This window comes from Esox lucius, chromosome 11 (genome assembly GCF_011004845.1).
Source record: "Esox lucius isolate fEsoLuc1 chromosome 11, fEsoLuc1.pri, whole genome shotgun sequence".
Lineage (NCBI taxonomy): Eukaryota > Metazoa > Chordata > Actinopteri > Esociformes > Esocidae > Esox > Esox lucius.
In genome coordinates, this window is record NC_047579.1 from 43,354,954 (window position 1) to 43,372,879 (window position 17,926).

General features: G+C 40.4%; 3 protein-coding genes across 4 annotated transcripts; 1 reads left to right on the forward strand and 2 right to left on the reverse strand.

Moving 5' to 3' along the window:
• Window positions 1-896: 896 nt before the first annotated feature.
• LOC105013200 lies at window positions 897-6,994 on the reverse strand. Its single transcript, XM_010874554.3, has 10 exons — window positions 6,546-6,994; window positions 6,350-6,440; window positions 6,131-6,257; window positions 5,836-6,008; window positions 5,564-5,712; window positions 5,341-5,485; window positions 3,020-3,113; window positions 2,836-2,914; window positions 2,647-2,726; window positions 897-2,549 (listed from the first exon to the last, which is right to left on the reverse strand). The coding sequence occupies exons 2-10, from the start codon at window positions 6,399-6,401 to the stop codon at window positions 1,667-1,669; spliced, it is 1,782 nt and encodes a 593-aa protein (XP_010872856.2). The 5' UTR covers window positions 6,402-6,440; window positions 6,546-6,994; the 3' UTR covers window positions 897-1,666.
• A 190-nt stretch (window positions 6,995-7,184) lies between these two features.
• Window positions 7,185-9,829, forward strand: psmc3ip (PSMC3 interacting protein). Its single transcript, NM_001304146.1, has 8 exons — window positions 7,185-7,286; window positions 7,449-7,549; window positions 8,007-8,096; window positions 8,224-8,335; window positions 8,427-8,572; window positions 9,289-9,342; window positions 9,431-9,490; window positions 9,639-9,829. The coding sequence occupies exons 1-8, from the start codon at window positions 7,265-7,267 to the stop codon at window positions 9,693-9,695; spliced, it is 642 nt and encodes a 213-aa protein (NP_001291075.1). The 5' UTR covers window positions 7,185-7,264; the 3' UTR covers window positions 9,696-9,829.
• Window positions 9,830-17,554, reverse strand: mlx (MAX dimerization protein MLX). Of its 2 annotated transcripts, XR_002197442.2 has the most exons (9): window positions 17,500-17,554; window positions 16,989-17,025; window positions 16,795-16,884; window positions 15,723-15,814; window positions 15,130-15,232; window positions 14,928-15,027; window positions 14,434-14,635; window positions 14,161-14,296; window positions 9,830-11,346 (listed from the first exon to the last, which is right to left on the reverse strand). XR_002197442.2 is itself a non-coding variant. In XM_010874556.2 (8 exons), the coding sequence occupies exons 1-8, from the start codon at window positions 17,539-17,541 to the stop codon at window positions 14,240-14,242; spliced, it is 723 nt and encodes a 240-aa protein (XP_010872858.1). In that variant the 5' UTR covers window positions 17,542-17,554; the 3' UTR covers window positions 13,667-14,239. The 2 variants fall into 2 exon arrangements, 1 of the variants encoding a protein (XP_010872858.1); XM_010874556.2 differs by lacking the exon at window positions 9,830-11,346 and having other exon boundaries at window positions 13,667-14,296.
• Between the last annotated feature and the right edge of the window lie 372 nt (window positions 17,555-17,926).

The window sequence follows — 17,926 nt, forward strand, 5'->3', positions numbered from 1 at the left end:
ACACTTAAGATGCCATAATCCTCATCCTTTTTTTTTAGGAGGCAACTTATAGGGTCAGTTGGGGCCTATAAGCTCATTTCACAATGTCCTGTCACTGTCCCCTTAGGTTTCTTAATATGTCGGTTATTACCTAATCTGTCATGGTCATGCTACACAAATATAAACTGTAACGTAGATCTGTCATGAAATAATCTGTAATTAAATAATGGTGCGAAAATCCTCAATACGTAGTTGTTTGCATGTTTCCAATGACGGAAGTTTTCTGCTCCCAGTGACTGGAATGAGTTACAAAAGATCTTTAAGCTCAACCCACTTTCCTCTCTTAAAAAAGCGTAAGACAACAGCTGTGGCAGGATCATGTCTTTACGTGTCCAGCTGTGTTTGTTAATGTGTATTTATACAAATTTGTTTCAACTTACATTATTTATGATGTTTTGTGTATTCCCTTGTCTTGCATTTAAATTCCTTTGGCCAGGTTGTCCTGCCTTCAATTCTGGGATTACCAAAACTAGTGATATCCTTATTGCTCAACACATCTGTACTGTAACTTGTCGGTACTGCTATGTGAACGTTTCCATGGAAGTTGTGTTGTAAGTGTTCCAGAGAATCATAGTGAGGAAGTAGGCTGACTATATTTAGATGTGCTGTTAGCATTAGGAACATAATAACAAACACCAGCTTCAAACTCAGCATGGAGTGGTTCTTTGTTTTGTGATGACTTCACTTTATTCAAGATCATTTTGATCAGATAACAGGGTACTCTGGATGGATACTCTGAGCATTGTCACTATGATTTCAGTGTGTTTGTCCTTCAACTTCACTTGAAATCTTTCAACTTCTCCAAGTTTCAAATGTTCTGCAATATGATGAATCTGAACTTTAACGTCATCTTCAAATTGGTTTGTCAATATTTGTTTAATATGTGGCTTGCAATAAAATGTTTAAAACAAGAATTGTTTATATTGTCTAAAACAAGTCATTTTTCTATGATGTATTGAGATTACACACCATGTCTCCTCAACATTAACTGTTTGCAGTTTCCAAACACACATTTTTAATTTGTTTTTACAAATGTACAGCCAAAATGTGTAACACTTCTGGATTTAAGACTACAGCATGTCCATGGCAGATATTCACATTGTATGATACTCAAAAACACGTTCAAGTCACATAAATATAATTACAATCACATGCTAAATGTATATTATTGAAAGGGATTAATAATTCATAGCTTAAGCTATACAACAGACATGTGCAAGCAATTTGAATTAACAAATTGTATCTGAAAATGAAAAATAAATGTATCGGAAATAGAAATAATGTAGAAAAGGACATTTACTTGATATTGTAAAGTGAAGCATTACTTAATAAAGAGCATACGGCATAAATAAAAAGATAGTACTAACATTAACAACTTTTTATTCTGGGCATGATCAACCAGAATATAACACAGACAGAGACATTTGGCAACAAGTTATGCAGCCAAACTTGACAGACATTATACAAGCTAGCCACTAGATTGCCAAATAAGAACATGTTAACACCCAGTTTCCACCTGATCAGAGTGCAGACATACAAAAGATAATGGGACTGGCTCTAGACTCTCACACAACAAGATGAGAGCGGTCATTCGAAATGCGCATTGCTCAATCTGTACCAAAAGAAGTCAGTAAGTGATTTCCGTCAGACATGGTTCTTCCTGGGAGTCCGGTGTGACATTTGAAGGTTTGTCCTCGGTGGAACTTTGAGGGATCTCTGTCAGACTCCTGTTCAAAAGCTTGCCATCTTCAGCACCCTGTCCTAAAACCAAGGGATCTAAGCCATTTGGTGTCAGGCTCTGTAAAACCTGATAACTGTCATCACATTGAGGGACAGTGCATCCATGGCTGTAGCATGGATTCATGTCATAAATCAGCGTCTCTCCACTGTCCACATCCAGTAAGCCCGTTGGTAGCAGTGGCATGTCCATGGTGGCATCAGTCCCTCTCTCATTATCCTTGCTGACCCCGGTAACGTTTTGATCTGCGGATGTGTTGCTGTCGTCGAAGCCGAATCCGGTCGGGCCGGCGTCTTCTGCGGACATCGTAGACAACGAACCACCGATGGCACCATCGCATGACTGATATGAAAAGTCGGTTTCCAAAACAGGTGCACCATTTGTAGACAAGTTGAGGTCTGGTTGACCACTACCAAGAAACAACTCTGGGTGTAAATGTTTGAACGTGTCAGCCTCGACAGGACGCTGGGAGGAATCCAAGTGCAAAGGCTGCGTAGACAATGGAGAAGACTCACTTGGCTTTGACAGGTCAGGACAGTGGGTCGTCTCAAAGATGAGGTAGGTCATATTGTTATAGGAAGACGACAAACATGAGCCTTCAGACTCATTCGTGAGATGAAGAGGATCATAGTCTGATGAGCACAAATGGCTGACAACTTGTACATTAGCAGACACCGGGCAACACGAATATGTTTTTGAATGATCCTGGGAAGATGATTGGTCAGGCTCTTGGTCTCTCTCACTGCTGATGTCCACTGTCAAAGGGCTTGTCCTGTTGGGAAAAGAAAGTCAGAAGGATTACTGTGACGTTTGTTTTCAGTGCAAGAACTGAAGTACCCAAAATTGGCAGACTGTATACACAGACTCACCACGCTTTTCCTTCTGTCACCTCGACGTCTAAACAATCAACATAGAATGAGGATATAAGGACTTTGGGAGGATCCAAAACCTATGGCAGATAACAAGCACCACTAAATGCCAACTGACATGTAGAATGCTATTACAATATGAATGTAACTGTTCACATGTTAAACAGCAACCAGTATTGTGAGCCAAACCTTAGGTACTCCTGGAACCATATACAGAAGGTCTGGGTTTGAACATTTAGGGATGTTATCCCACCACTTGGCTTTGAGTCTGTGGAGGGAAAAAAATAAGGATGTAAAAGCTTCTAAGCCCAGTCTGAGGCTCAATCTCACAATGAAACAAATATTTGTGAAAACACCTGTAATGAAAACTTACCTAACACCGTACCAAAACAGAGCACTTGTGAGGATCACAACAGCAAGGCAAAGGCAAACAATGGCAATTGTTAACACTTCTGGAGGTGATGCAGCTGTGAATCAGAGAGGAATATACAAAAGGCTTTGAGGTGGAAGAGTTAATATGGTTGGAGAACTTTTTATTTCCCTTATTAGTACTTATTTGTATTTATGTTTTGCCTGTTAACTACATGGTTGTATATGTTCTTATCTTATTCGTATTTATGTTTTGTCTTTTAACTACATGGTTGTATATGTTTTTATCTTTCCTTGTCAAAAGTTTATTTTAGGCTGTCAAACATTTTAGGCTGTCAAAGTTAACATGTGCAAATAATTACAAATGATTAATGCTGTTAATTCTTTCGTTGCCATATAATAATGGTTTTGTATGTATTTGTCAAACACTGTTAACCATATAATAATGGTTTTGTATGTATTTGTCAAACACTGTTAACCATATAATAATGGTTTTGTATGTATTTGTCAAACACTATCAACCATATAATAATGGATCTTCGTCCATAGAACCTTGACAGGACATAATGGCCCTGATTTATCATTCTTGCGTAGAAACGGGCGTATATGTTGGCGTAAGATTTTGCTTACACTCCTCTCATCGCCTGATTTATGAAACTGTGCGTACCTTTAAAATCCAGGTGTACGCAATACCTTCCCTTGATAAATGCCGCGGATGAAAACGATCGTCATTAGAATAACACACCCCTATATATTCAAGTCTCCGCTTCCCCCACGCCCTCATTTTACGCCATGGACACACGGAAGACGGCAAAAAAGAGAAACTTCTCTGACGTGGAGATTGAGACGATCACCAGGGAGGTAGAAAGAAATAAAATTGTTTCATTTGGCAGTTTAAAAAGCGGAATAAAAGATGATGATGTGATGTGGAGGACCATTCATTCACATTAATAACTGCATGACAATTTGTAATATTCGTCTTATTATTTCATGATATTTATCAATGACGTTTATTGTTATTTAGAAGAAGAATGTCGTTATTATTATTATTTTCCATCCACCAAAGATCACTCCAAATATAACTATTAATATTGTTTTATTTTCAGTTTACATCTCTGCACTGGCATAACATCAGTGCACGAGGGAACTGCAGCAGGGGCTGAGTATACGGCTACACATTCTTTACTTGAGACAGGTCAAAATAAAAGTCCCGTCTCTTCACACATGCGCACAATTAACTCTTGCACAATTTTGGGTATACAACAGTCAGTATCATAATTAAACAACATAATATAACATAAATGATGAGAACATATAACTCAACATGCGCATTTCCGCACTAACTCAAAACGTGCGTACACAACCTCCTGAGCTGGCGTAGGATTTGAGAGTGCTGTACGCCAACGTCCATATTGATAAATCTCAAAGTCACCGTGGTTTTGGGTGTACGCCAGGTGTACGCTGGAAATTTGGTGTACGCACTTTTGATAAATGAGGGCCAATAGGTGCAAGCATTTTCTAATTGACCACAAAGGGTGAAATTGAACAAGGCAACTTTGCAAGCTCATGCCACTCACCCAGTTAGACATATTTGTCATAGAGACCTAAAAAATGGTAGATGTCTACGTCCTCAAAAATAACATATTTGACACAAGCATTTTTTTCTGGCTAAGCATGCATAAGGAATGCTACTGTTTACATGCCCCCACCTGAACTCTATTTTAACCACATTTCAGTAAAAACATTAAAGGACAATACATTTTAAATGTGTGATTCAGTGTTGGATCAAATGCTTGCCAACATAGCAGCTCTCCAGATAAAAGGGCGTGATATGTGTTTTATACAGTAGCCTAACATAGCAGTTATTATACTTTGTGCCTTAATCAAGAGCACGATGGTAGATGATGGAACTGTTGGAAACAATAATATTCTGTTTTGATTTACTACAAGAAGACACTGACAGTTATTGTGGCAATTTAGGGTCTGACAGTTAAGGGCTGTGACAGTCTGGGCTAATGGACGGACTTGGAAAAAGACAGATCCTGCACTCATTTAATTCCACGTCAATCACTGTCCATAGTTTACCATAAAACACAATATATCTTTTCAATGCTGCACTGCATTTTAAAGAGAAACATGTGCATTTAGGGCCAAATACCAATACATTCTAAAATTGCAATTAAATACAGAAAATTATGCAATTAATTATTTTAATCTTTTGACAGCACTAAACATTAGAAGTGGTTCTCAATCGATTTACCTGTTTAAATTATGTTGAAATCAATAAGATACACAGTATACAATACATTTCCTTTAATCACTTACGTGTAGTGAATTTAAACTCTTCGCTCCAGTCACTGAAAAGGCCACTAAGGTCAGAATAAGTTCTGATCTTCAGAGCATAAACGGTGTTTGCCTCAAATTTTCTGCCATCTAGCTCAATTTCCGTTGATGAGACATTTTGGGAAACCTGTATTTAAAGGGTCACAATAAATATTTTTCATGCGGGAATGCTGTAATATGAAGGATTTATCATATCATACTTCACCTCAAAAGTGTCTCTTATCTTTCTGTAGCTCAATTGGGCAGAAAAAGTTTTACCGGGAACACCGTTCTCATAGTTGGTCTTCCATTTGACCCAGACAGTCCTAGTTTCTGTAAGGTTCGCCTCTTGGATGGTTGGGGTTTTGGGTTTCACTGTATTGGCCAACAACATTATTTTTACATATTATGCAAATCAAAGCATTGTTATAAAAAATACATTTTTGTAACTGAAGTTATATTGTTATTATCAGCACTTATACAGTCAATGCAACTCACTGCTGTCAGTAACACTGATGATTTTAGAAGTCACATGATTCCCAGAATGAGAAAGGTTTGCTGTATATTTCTCATTAGCAACAAAAATCAAATGATCAAATGAGCATCCACATTCAGAAACACCACTGGAACTGTTTTTTCCCCGGAATGTACAATTATATACATCGTTATACCTAAAAGAAAACAAAGAAAGAATTGACAAGTCTGAATAAATCATCTGAACATTGAAATGGAATTTGGGTTCCAGTTAAGATTAAAATGAACCATATAAAAGCGTAAACCATCATAAACGTACCCAACAAACTTTAAAGACATGTAGTATCTAGTACAGTCAGACTGATCAGTTGTTAATTGACAAACCATACTGTTGACGTAATCGTTGAAGCACTGAAGTATTTCATCGGTCATTGCTACCTTAATAGCTAATAAAGAGAAAACCTTGTCAAGTATGGTATTCATCAGGCAGAATTCTGAGAACAAATCAAATGTGTAGCTATTTATAAATAATGCTTACCCCTATCAGCTATCACAAGGCTGGTGAATATAATACGCAATATAAAATGCATTGTTGCTGAATACTGGAAAGTAAACCAATATAATTAAATCTGAAATCAGAAAGAGAAAATGTTTAATGTTAGTATAGCGGTAGGTCTTGTGAACTTTATGTCCCTCTTCTGTTACACAAAGTTAGCAAAAATACAGTTACTTACGCTAACAAAAATGGCCCGTAATTTTTAAGAATTGTTATTTTCTTTCCACCGAGAACAACAAAAACTCAATATAATTTCTGAGACAGCATAGGAACTACTTTGACAACGATCCTTTGGTTGCTTGATGGACATTACAGTTTATTATTTCCTTTTAGATCCGACAGGACACACCTTTCCTATGAAGTCCGTCCCCTTTCCTTAAAGTCCAGAGGCAGTAACACACAGTGACGTGAAGTGAGAACTGATTTGCATTCCAATATGTTTTTATACGAGTGGGGCATGGTGCCCCCATGAGACCTTTTACTGGGCTTATTCTAAAATAGTTTGTGCATCAGTATCTAAAAGATAGTTCATTATTTTAGTACATTTACTTTATAACACCGTCCCTGAATAAAAAACATGTAGGCTAACTAATCGATTACAAAATTTAAATGTATGTATCCACAATTCTTACTGAAAATTACAGTACCAACAATGCTTCTCCTAGGGCATACCCTTATTTTCGTTTAACACCTTTAATTTTTTCCACGTGAAGACTTTCAGATCTAGTTATAAGCTGTCGCAATAATCACGCCCGGATTGGGGCGTGTCTCCAAGTCGGAAACGTCATACCAAAAGCCGGAACACCTACAAGGCATCACAGCGCGCGAAACGTGAAACAATCGTCTAAGAACTTGAGAGAGAACTAGCTGTATCAGAAAAATAAAGACATCGAGAAAATGAGCAAAAAGGAAAGCGCAGGTAAAATAATGAATCATTGTTTATTTCGCCATTTTCCTTAATTGATTGTGTAGGCATGTACCTTCAGATGCACTAACGTATGCTGCACTGGCAGACCAGTTCTACATTACCCAGATAACACAACCAGGAAGGGTAGATAACTGATTTGTATTCTGTTTTTAGCTCTAGAATTTATATTTGCTTACATAAACGAGAAGAATCGTCCTTACAGTGTCCAAGATGTCTTCACTAACTTACAGAAGCAGCACGGCCTGGGAAAAACGGTGAGAAATAATTCTGGGCACTGTTTGCCTAAAGCATCCTACGACTACGGTTAAAATTAACACGACATGTAGGGTGTACAAGTAACACCAAACTATGACCCGTTAAGAGTTTCTAGAACTAATGGACAAATTAGGTTATTTAAAAAATCGAGGCCAAATACATTTTTGAGCCCTATTGTATGACAAAGCATTAAATAAATATTAGCCCTAGTGCTATGCAACTATTGTCTATGGGATAGCAACAGCTAAACTGAATGGCTCTGACAGGCTGAAACATAGGAAATCTGCTCCTGAATTAACTGTAAGGTGCAGTACTCTAACACTTGCTTTCCAAATTCTAATAAGTGCATTGACCCTATTTCGCTTTTACGCTGGAGACCTGGGTTTACCACATTATTATGCTATGACTGCATGTTAAAAGGAACATGTATATTTGATTGCTGACCTGCCCTGGTAGGCTGTTTCTAAAGCCATGGAACAGTTGACAGTGGAAGGAAAGATCAAGGAGAAAACCTATGGGAAGCAGAAGATCTACTTTGCTGATCAGGTAAGCCAGGCTGTCAGAGCAGCAAAGTCTGTGTGTGTATGGTGTTGTTTTGGTGAAAATGTGAGGCTGTTCCATTTTTTTATTATTATTGAAAGTAACAATCAGTAATATCCCCGGCCGCGTTCAGGCCCAGTTTGAAGAGGTGAGTGAGGCAGAGCTGAAGGCAATGGACAGTCACATCTCTGAGCTCAGTACACAGGTACAGACTGTCTCTCAGAGCTGCAGACAGCTAGACACAGGTAGGGCTACACACACTGCCCTGTCCCTCTCTCTCTCTCTCTCTCTCTCTCACACACACACACTTGACATCACCTCTTACATGATTTGTAGAGCTTAAGGAGCTGAAGAGCTCCCTGACCACAGAGGAAATGATCTCAGAGATCCAGGAGCTGAAAGCAGAGTGTTCTGGCTACAGGGAGCGCCTGGGGAAAATCAAGTCGGCGACCAATCACATCACACCAGAGCAGAAGGAGAAGGTAGGGGTCACAATCACAGTTGGGTTCAGAAACAAAACGTCTTGTTCCATATTCTGTGTTCTGATGGCACTCCTTTCTGGTTCAAGGGCATTCTAGAATGTGCATTACATTTCCATATGTGGGACAATTGGACATTCATTGATCACCATCATTTAGCAAATTTTAGCTGGACCAGCTGTTTTCAACACTTATATTTTGTTACACTTTAATGTTTGCATTGGCCGATTTTTCTTTTTGTTAATCATAATCCATAGCAATATTGTCCTGGCGACAGACTTTCAAAGGCCAGGAAAAACCATGGGGCAAAAAATCATTAGCTCACTATCATGGATGAATCTGAATGAATCAACGCTTGGGTCATCCGTTTCATCCATTCTATTATCCGATCAAACCGTAACCGAGAGGCTCAATGCCAGTCTGCCAGGTTTATATATAAGTCACAGCAATGTGACTCAGTGTCTGTAGGAGCAATTCTAGTGGATGTGGTGGAGTACCGAACATATTGACCACTGGGTGTCGTCTTTTGAAATGAGTCTAACAAACAGGTGGAGTGGGGAGTGTGAATTCACTTATCAAAATTAAAATATAATTGCTAATAATGTTAATCGTGTGCCTTTTCTTGATTGTTGGCCACTGTAATTTCCGTGGTGTCGTTATTTCTGAGTTAATGCAGAGGACGGCTGTCTGTCCCTGATATGGCTGCGTCCTCCCTGCAGGTCTACAAGGAGAGAAATCTGTATGTTAAGGAGTGGAAGAAAAGGAAGAGACTGGTGAGATGCATTTTGATTGGATCAAAGCCGTATTGATGTCAGAGCAGGAGCCACCAGAAAAAAAAAAGTCTCTCTCTGCTCCTCTCAGGCATCTGATATGATGGGTTCCATTTTGGAGGGATACCCCAAGACCAAGAAGCAATTTCTGGTGAGATGCTCTGCGAAACGACCGGTCATGGTGACACCACCCTACACATCCAGGAGCTGTGTGGTTGTGTTGGGGATTGGGAAACACCCTCATGTCTTTCCATTGGTCAACCTGAGATGTCCGCGTCTTCTGTGTGTTCTCCGTTTAGGAGGAGGTTGGCGTGGAGACCGATGAGGACTATCAGGTGACTGTGCCGACTACCTGACTGGATGCAGGAGGACGTTTGTGTTGTTTGGTTTATTGACCTTAATCAATCTACGATCAGAACTTTAAAATTCTAATTTATGTTCAATGTGCATTTGGATTATTTTGTTGTTGTAATAAAACCATGTACAGATGTATCCTTTAAACATTTATTTTACATTAACAAAATCATATACAAAAATACTTTAATCAAATTCTGTCCATATCAACAGAACAAAACACTGTAACAGTAAACCTGATTGATTCACCCCAGCACAAAGACGTCACCCCACAATGGCTTCTTGTCAAAAAGGGATACTTTTATACGATTGACAAACAGATTGGACTGTTAAGTTGAAAATGGCCTGGTTTCTCAGCATCAATAGAGCTTAAGGCTTATGAGTGTTTTAACAATGCACCTTTCCTGCAACAGACAGAAAATGTTTCCCAAAGCCTCTGGACAGAGTGCATGTCGTTAGACTATGTCGACGCACTCATGATCAAAAGAAAGGGAGCACTGCCCTTGGATCAGATTTCTCCATTCAAATCTTACAACAAAATAATTATTTCACAATCTGATGACAGCTAAAAACATTGTCACCTATCTAAATACTGACTGATGGCTTAAAAGGCTTACCCTTTAATTATACTAATAACAAACCCTACACACCACAAGAGGCCAGTGAGATAACCTACAGTTCACTAAAAGGTATACTCAAGACCCTTTCACAAATTCTGTTTCATTGACTTGGATTTAAATATTTTCTTTCCATTAATTCCATTAACTACCCCATAATGGCAAAGCGAAAACAATTTTAGAAATGTGCCAATTTTACTACATAAGTAGCCCTTTCAGAGCATTTGTAATGAAACTCCAAATTGAACTCCAATGCATCTTGTGTCACTTTTAGGATTCTCTGCTGCTATGGTAACTATATGTTCTCATATTACGCTTATTTTGTACTGTACTGTAAATTGCACTTGGATGCTGGGGGAACATAATTCCCAAAATACTTTCCAAAGGCACCATACTGCGGTCTTAATGCCATTTTATCTTAACTGGAAACATTTTATATCCTACCGTAGTTTGTAAGAACTGTAAACATTTATTTGTAGTCAGAAAATGAACAAACACCTATACCTATTAATTCAATGTTTTACAGAGATTTTGCATAAAGTAATATTGAAGAGAAAAAGTACCTGTGGAAAACAGACACCTCCAGAAAATTACATTCATCAGTGAATCATCAATTTAGCAATGAATGTGGTGGGAATTTAGCTAATGTTTCCAAATATGTAACCAAAAGAAATGTTTCCAGGCGGTGTACTCGGTTTTGCACATAACTGCAAAACTAATGAGTGGTCTTGGTCATAATATAACAAGCCTTTAAGTGCAACTTCCATAACAATGGCTTTGGGAAACCACTTGGAGATTGAACCTCTTACAAAAGGTCCCAACAATGAATTTGGCCTAAGATGCCTTTGGGAAACCAGGCCCAGAGCTTCAACCTGTACGATTTTGGAACATTCAGATGGGTATAAGAAAAAAACTCTTACATGTAGAATTAGGAACAAAATCTGTTGGCTTCATCGAGTTTCAATCCCAAGGGTTCAGCAACATTCTGCACCCGAATGTGGCCCAAATGGTCCTGATACATTTGGTGCAAGATCTCCTGAGCACATTATCAAAAGAAATGATCAAAATCTCATTCACATTATTTTTACATTCTTTACTGTTTATGGCTAAGATTCAGTTAGATTAGTAGTAACTTGTAGTAGCTGATAGAAAAAGGTGGTGTTGGAGGTGTGACTACATTATGGCTTATACATCAGTAAATCACTGCTCTCGTGTAACTGTCCTGAAGGCAACCCTCTCCTTTCAGCCCATCGATCTTAGTTCAGAACAATAAAACGTGGGCTATAGAGATGACCAGACAAACGAAAATCAGGATTTGAGTCAGCACAACCCAATTGTAGGAAACGTCACAGTAAGAACTAACATGACTGAATGACATTTCTAACATGATTCATCCAAATGTCTCCCACACCTCTAAAACCAGCAAAAAAAAAAGAGCAAAGTTATACATTTTTCAGCTAACAGGTTACACTACATATGTGAACCTGACCCATGTTTGGGTTGTAAGATCCTTTTTCCAAAAAGCATGTATAATACGGAACTATATAGACATGGATCCATTGTGTCACAGTGGCAATAAGGATGATTAGAAGTCAGATTGTGAAAAGCTGCAGTAATGGACTCACAAATAGTTGATTCTGAAACATCTCACAGCATAGATAACATCACAATGAACATTTAATTCTCAAACTAGCAACTGATATACACTACAGGTCAAAGGTTTGGGGTCACTTATTTTAATTGACTGACATTTTTTCTAAATTTCAGTCCATTAAAATAACATCAAATTGATCAGAAATAGTAGGCAGACCTTGTTAATGACTATTGTAGCTGGAAACGTCTGACTTTCTATGGAATATCTACACTCAACGGTCACTTCATTATGTACACCTTGCTTGTACTGGGTTGGACCCCCTTTTGCCTAGAAAACGGCCTTAATTCTTCATGGTATAGATTCAACAAGGTGCTGGAGACATTCCTCAGAGATTCTGGTACATATTGACATAGTATCACCAGTTGCTGCAGATTTTTGGCTGCAAATCCATGATGCAGACACCAATTTGAGATGTGAGCTTTGTGACATGGCACGTTATCCTGCTGGAAGTTGCCATTAGAAGATGGGTACACTGTGGTTATAAAGGGATGGACATGGCCAGCAACAATACTATTCTCAATTGGTACGAAGGGGCCCAAATTGTGCCAAGAAAATAGCACCAAATTCTGACCCTACCATCTGAATGTCACAGCAGAAATCGAGACGCATCAGACCAGGCAACGTTCTATTGTTTAATTGTAGCATCAGTTTCTGGTTCTTAGCTGACTGGAGTGGCACCCGGTGTGGTCTTCTGCTGCTGTGGCCCACCTGATTAGATATTTGCGTTAACAAGCAGTTGAAAAGGTGTACCTAATGAAATGGTTGGCGAGTGTACAAAGGCATACAGAGGCCCATTATTAGCAACCATCAGTCCTGTGTTCCAATGGCATGTTGTTTGTTAATCCAAGTTTAAGGCTAATTGATCATTAGAAGACAAAAAGGAAAGAGTTGTGGGTGGCCACGGTGCACGAGGACAAATACATTAGTGTCTAGTTTGTGAAACAGATGTAGAAACAGGTCCTCAACTGGCAGCTTCATTAAATAGTACCCGCAAAACACCAGTCTCAGTGTCAACAGTGAAGAGGCAACTCTGTGATTCTGCCTTCTAGGCAGAGTTGCAAAGAAAGCCATATCTTAGATTGGCCAATAAAAAAGATTAAGATGGGCAAAAGAACACAGAGAGAGGAAGATTGGAAAAATGTGTTATGGCCAGACAAATCTAAGTTTAAGGTGCTTGGATTACAAAGAACATTTGTGAGACACAGACCAAATGAAAAGATGGAGTGCTTGACGCTATCTGTCAAACATGGTGGCAATATGATGGTTTGGGGGTGCTTTGGTGGGAGATTTGTACAGGGTAAAAGGGATCTTAAAGAAGGAATGCTATCACTCCATTTTGCAATGCCATGCCATACCCTTTGGACGGTACTTGATTGAAGCCAATTTCCTCCAACAACAGGACAATGACCCAAAGCACAACACCAAACTATGCAAGAACTATTTAGGGAAGATGCAGTCAGCTGGTATTCTGTCTATAATGTAGTGGCCAGGACAGTCACCGGATCTCAACCCTATTGAGCGGTTGTGGGAGCAGCTTGGCTGTATGGTATGCAAGTGCCCATCAAGCCAATCCAACTTGTGGGATGTACTTCCAGAAGTTGGGGGTGAATTCTCTTCAGATTACCTCAACAAATTAACAACTAGAATGCCAAAGGTCTGCAAGGCTGCAAATGGAGGATTCTTTAACCAAAGCAAAAAGTTTGAAGGACAATTAATATTTAAATAAAAAGTAATTGTCAATTATTTTATTTCATGATATTTCCTATTCAAACTAAAAAAACTTTCTTGAATGTTTCCATGGAAACTTCTAAGTGACCCCAATACTTTTGAACAGTAGTGTATGATTCCAATTTCAACTCTGCGGACAGTGTTGAATTTTAGGTCAAACCAGAACGTAACCCCATCTTGACAATGAAAATAGTGGTTCTGTTCTGAATGGAACTACCAATAAAATGTTGTTCCAACCCCTGATTCATTGAGAATGTAAGCATTAGGAAACATTTACAAACCGTAGTGGACCGTTGCCTTCTTTAAACTCAACCCTTATTTCCAACGAGTACACCCCAAAGAAATCACAAACAGAAACCTGGGCTGGATTTGACCTGACTGTAGAGCAAACTACCAACCCTGGTGGAGAGTTGGCTAAAAGTCGACCATTTAAACACAGCAGTCCAGGAGGGGACAAGATGGGCTCACCAGACCCTGAGAACCTGGAGTGGATCCTGGCGCCGTCCCTGAGGGGAGAGTCCAGTCCAGAGTTAACACCTAGCCACGATTAATATAGCTGGCTGTTCAGCTGCCGCAGAACGCCCACCACAAACTCACGTAGAGTCTGGAAAGGAAGACGGCACAACAGAGGATTAGCTTCAGCAGCAGTCAACTCAACAGTGGAGGTTTCTGACATGGTGGACCTGACTGACCCATGTCATCCCTGGCTGGGGGTGGGGACACTCCCTGTGTTCGTCCTACCTGCGGCTTGCAGTACTCCTCGATCCAGCTGAAGACGCAGGCGGAGAGCTCCTGGAAGCTGGCCACAGACACAGAGCTGCTGAACGACTGGAACAGGGAGTCCATGATGTTCTGAAACACACTGAACTTGACCTGGTCCGACACCTGTTCGTCCCCCTGCTGAGGGTTGTTCTGATGGGCCTTCACGATGTGCTCATAGTTCCTACAAAGACGGGGGGGGGGGGGGGGGGGGCAAGAACACGGCATACAGATCATAACTGAGAACCGCGTTTGTGTCGTCACAGTCACTACTGGGTCCCAGTAGTGTCTTTTTCTAAATCTATATTGTACACATACACTTAACAAAAACAATTTGTTTAGCAATAAAAATCTCATTACGAGACCAAACACGTTTTTCAACTGGTGTTCAGAGCCCAGCGTCCCAGAGAACTAGCGTCCATGGGTGTAGCATTTGGCTGGACCACATGGAAACAAATGTTTGGACAGTTGCTTACGTTTTCATGATCTTCAGCGCCATTACTTCCTTCCTCAGCATGGACACTTCCTCCTCCTGCTTCTTCTTCTCCTTATGCAGAAACTGGATGTAGTCGATGGCTAAAGAAGGAAAAACAGAAACACCCAGTCAAGGATTTCCAAAGTAACAGAAGCATTTTTAGCAGGTTGGAAGATTCTATTTCAGGTATGCATATGTTTTACTTTTCTGCAGCACTGTGGCCTTGCTGATCTTCTGTGTGCCCACAGCAAACTCAGACTGCTGCTGGCAGGTGGGAACTATGGCCTGCAGGTCATCATAGCCTTTCTGTTCAGACAAACACACCAAAAACGAATGATTCAAATGTGCACAAGTGGCCCATTTGGCCACCAAAGAATGTCCCCCCAATCAGCTTTTCCCAGATCTCCTAATAGGGTCAAAGGAATGTGTCCCCCCACTCAGCTTTTCCCAGGTCTCCTAATAGGGTCAAAGGAATGTGTCCCCCCACTCAGCTTTTCCCAGGTCTCCTAATAGGGTCAAAGGAATGTGTCCCCCCAATCAGCTTTTCCCAGGTCTCCTAATAGGGTCAAAGGAATGTGTCCCCCCACTCAGCTTTTCCCAGGTCTCCTAATAGGGTCAAAGGAATGTGTCCCCCCACTCAGCTTTTCCCAGGTCTCCTAATAGGGTCAAAGGAATGTGTCCCCCCAATCAGCTTTTCCCAGGTCTCCTAATAGGGTCAAAGGAATGTGTCCCCCCACTCTGCCCCCCAGCCCCTTTTTACAGTGACCCTCTGATCTACACTCCTGTTGTACCCAACCTTGATAGCGTCCCGTCGCTTCTGCTCTGCCTGTGTGTGCGCCTGTCTCCGCCGGTCTTTGTAGGACTCCTTGTAGTCGCTGTCTTCGTCATCTACAGTGGGGAGAGGAAGAGCAACGGTTTCATTCTTGCCTACCTCCAGGCTCCAGGTGACATCAAGCCAAATCAGTGGATCATTAGGCCCCTTCGGTTTTCCCCACACAAACAGCTGTGTTGGATGTGATTCGTAACACAGGCCTCACATTCACACCTGCTATTTAAATGCAAACACCATGGTGTCTTAGTGTCTGCACTGTGTTCACTTCTCACATTCCCCTTCAGCACATCGGTGGCTGTCATTAAAAAGTCTTTTTTTCCAGGCTAAGATTTCAGGGGTTTCATAATAATAATAATAATCATTATTTTGCAACCAAGATGATGCGCAGTAAGCCTAGTTACATTGTAGGCCTATATGAGCATATTGTTTCAGAAGAACGTCACCTATATCCCACTAGATTATGCATTAGGTTATGAAACAAAATGGAGAAATTGAGGAAAAATCTAATGCTATACCATTATTGTCACTATTGAGCTTCTGTTAAATCACACATGTAAAATGTTAAATGCTGGCACAACATTTGAATGGGCATGCTGTAGTCTTTTCACATTCGGTACTCCAAGTCCTCTCTATCCTGGCTCTGCGTACAGAGTTGACATATTGTTAAGCAGAGCACTGGTGATGTTGAGCCAGTGTGCGCCCAGACAGGCCTGACTGCATTCACACAGCGCTGAGACAGGAACACAATGCAAGCCAGTACACCTTGCCAAAGTGGTCCGGTAAATCTGCGTAACAAAAGACATTAAGGAGGTCCCGGAGTGCTGGACAATGTCCAACCAAACTAGGCCATCTGGAAATGCACTTGGGGGAAGAGGAGAGAATAGAATTGCAGGTGGAGAGGTGGGGAGTTACAGAATTACAAAGATAAAAGCAGCATGGCATGAATGACCTTTTTCAGAATCATGCTGCTTTACTTGACCAACACAATGAACACACGTCATAACGTACACAAAATATTTTCAGATATACCGTATACCTGTATTTGGTACTGATGAGGCACTTGTGGATCCAATGCTGTTGGCCCTGGAGACCACGGTACCCTTTCTGACATTCTCAGCAAAGAAACCTGACATGACGAAAAGAGAACATGACCAAAAGTTCAGATGTCGTCAAGACATGAACAGAGACTCACAGGTAGCCTACTAAAACGAAGACATTATTTGAACTCACTGGGGTCAAATCCATTGTCACTAAAAGCCCCATCGTTCTGTTCAGCCGTAGCAGATGTCGTCGAGAGGGCAGGGAGTAAAACACAGTTTAAACAGTCAAGAACACGTCTCCTCGTTCCTCTTCCTCACTAACACAACATGCATTAAATCAGACAACATTTCCATCGACAACACCCACCCATGGGGCAAGTATCCGCGGTTGTCAGTGCACGAGCGCAGACAGAAGGGTAAAAAAGAAACTTACGTAGGAAGTGTCACGGATACCTAATACACGTCATTCTTATTTTAGGAAATTACTTTACAGGTCTGAATGAATAAACTGCTAACCATCATACTATTATTAGCTAACGTTAGCTACAGTAGCCATCTAGCTAACGCAAACCAGCTGTACCTATTTAGCTACTGTCTTTATACAAATTAAAAACAGCACCGTTTTTTTTTTTGTTAAAATAAGTTTTACACAACAGTAATCTTTCCTCACTTCCATTAAAGGTCTATATTTATTTCCTTACTTTGTTCCAGTGATCCTCCGGCGATGCTGTCGGGTCCGTCATTTTGGAATGAACAGCTGTTTTAAAGCATTATGGGATAGAAAAAAAACAGTACAATATGTAGTGAACTACGCCCTCTGGTGGTTCACACAGACATCAAGCATGAAATACCTATTTCGTTCATGTTAAGGCAGCTACTCAAATCGGCTGCTGTTGATTTCGATTTTGCTCTGTGTCATCGTTTAGTGGAACCGTTGTTCTTTCAGTGAAAGTAATCAGTTGAGTTTAAGAAAAGTGTGTGAGCATGACTTTGATTTTCAGAAATGTATTTACCACCTCAGAAGCAGTGTGATAGGCAATTCTGCCTTGGATTCAAAGGGGTAGCAATGACTTAATCGGCCACAGGGTGGTGCCCTTGAAGTGTTGTTTGAGGTTACAGTAGTCTGAA

Bases quoted from the DNA above. Each gene is read 5' to 3' on its own strand.
- mlx (XM_010874556.2), bottom strand. From the start codon at position 17,541: ATGACGGACCCGACAGCATCGCCGGAGGATCACTGGAACAAA. The intron at 15,028-15,129 runs GTAAAACATATG...TTCCTTCTTTAG, and splicing joins GGCCACAGTGCTGCAGAAAA to CCATCGACTACATCCAGTTT. The intron at 14,297-14,433 runs GTAGGACGAACA...CTTCCTTTCCAG, and splicing joins AGGAGTACTGCAAGCCGCAG to ACTCTACGTGAGTTTGTGGT.
- LOC105013200 (XM_010874554.3), bottom strand. From the start codon at position 6,401: ATGCATTTTATATTGCGTATTATATTCACCAGCCTTGTGATAGCTGAT. The intron at 3,114-5,340 runs GTAAGTGATTAA...TCTGATTCACAG, and splicing joins AGAGTTTAAATTCACTACAC to CTGCATCACCTCCAGAAGTG. The intron at 2,915-3,019 runs GTAAGTTTTCAT...TTCCCTCCACAG, and splicing joins CTGTTTTGGTACGGTGTTAG to ACTCAAAGCCAAGTGGTGGG.
- psmc3ip (NM_001304146.1), top strand. From the start codon at position 7,265: ATGAGCAAAAAGGAAAGCGCAG. The intron at 7,287-7,448 runs GTAAAATAATGA...TTCTGTTTTTAG, and splicing joins GAGCAAAAAGGAAAGCGCAG to CTCTAGAATTTATATTTGCT. The intron at 8,336-8,426 runs GTAGGGCTACAC...CATGATTTGTAG, and splicing joins CTGCAGACAGCTAGACACAG to AGCTTAAGGAGCTGAAGAGC.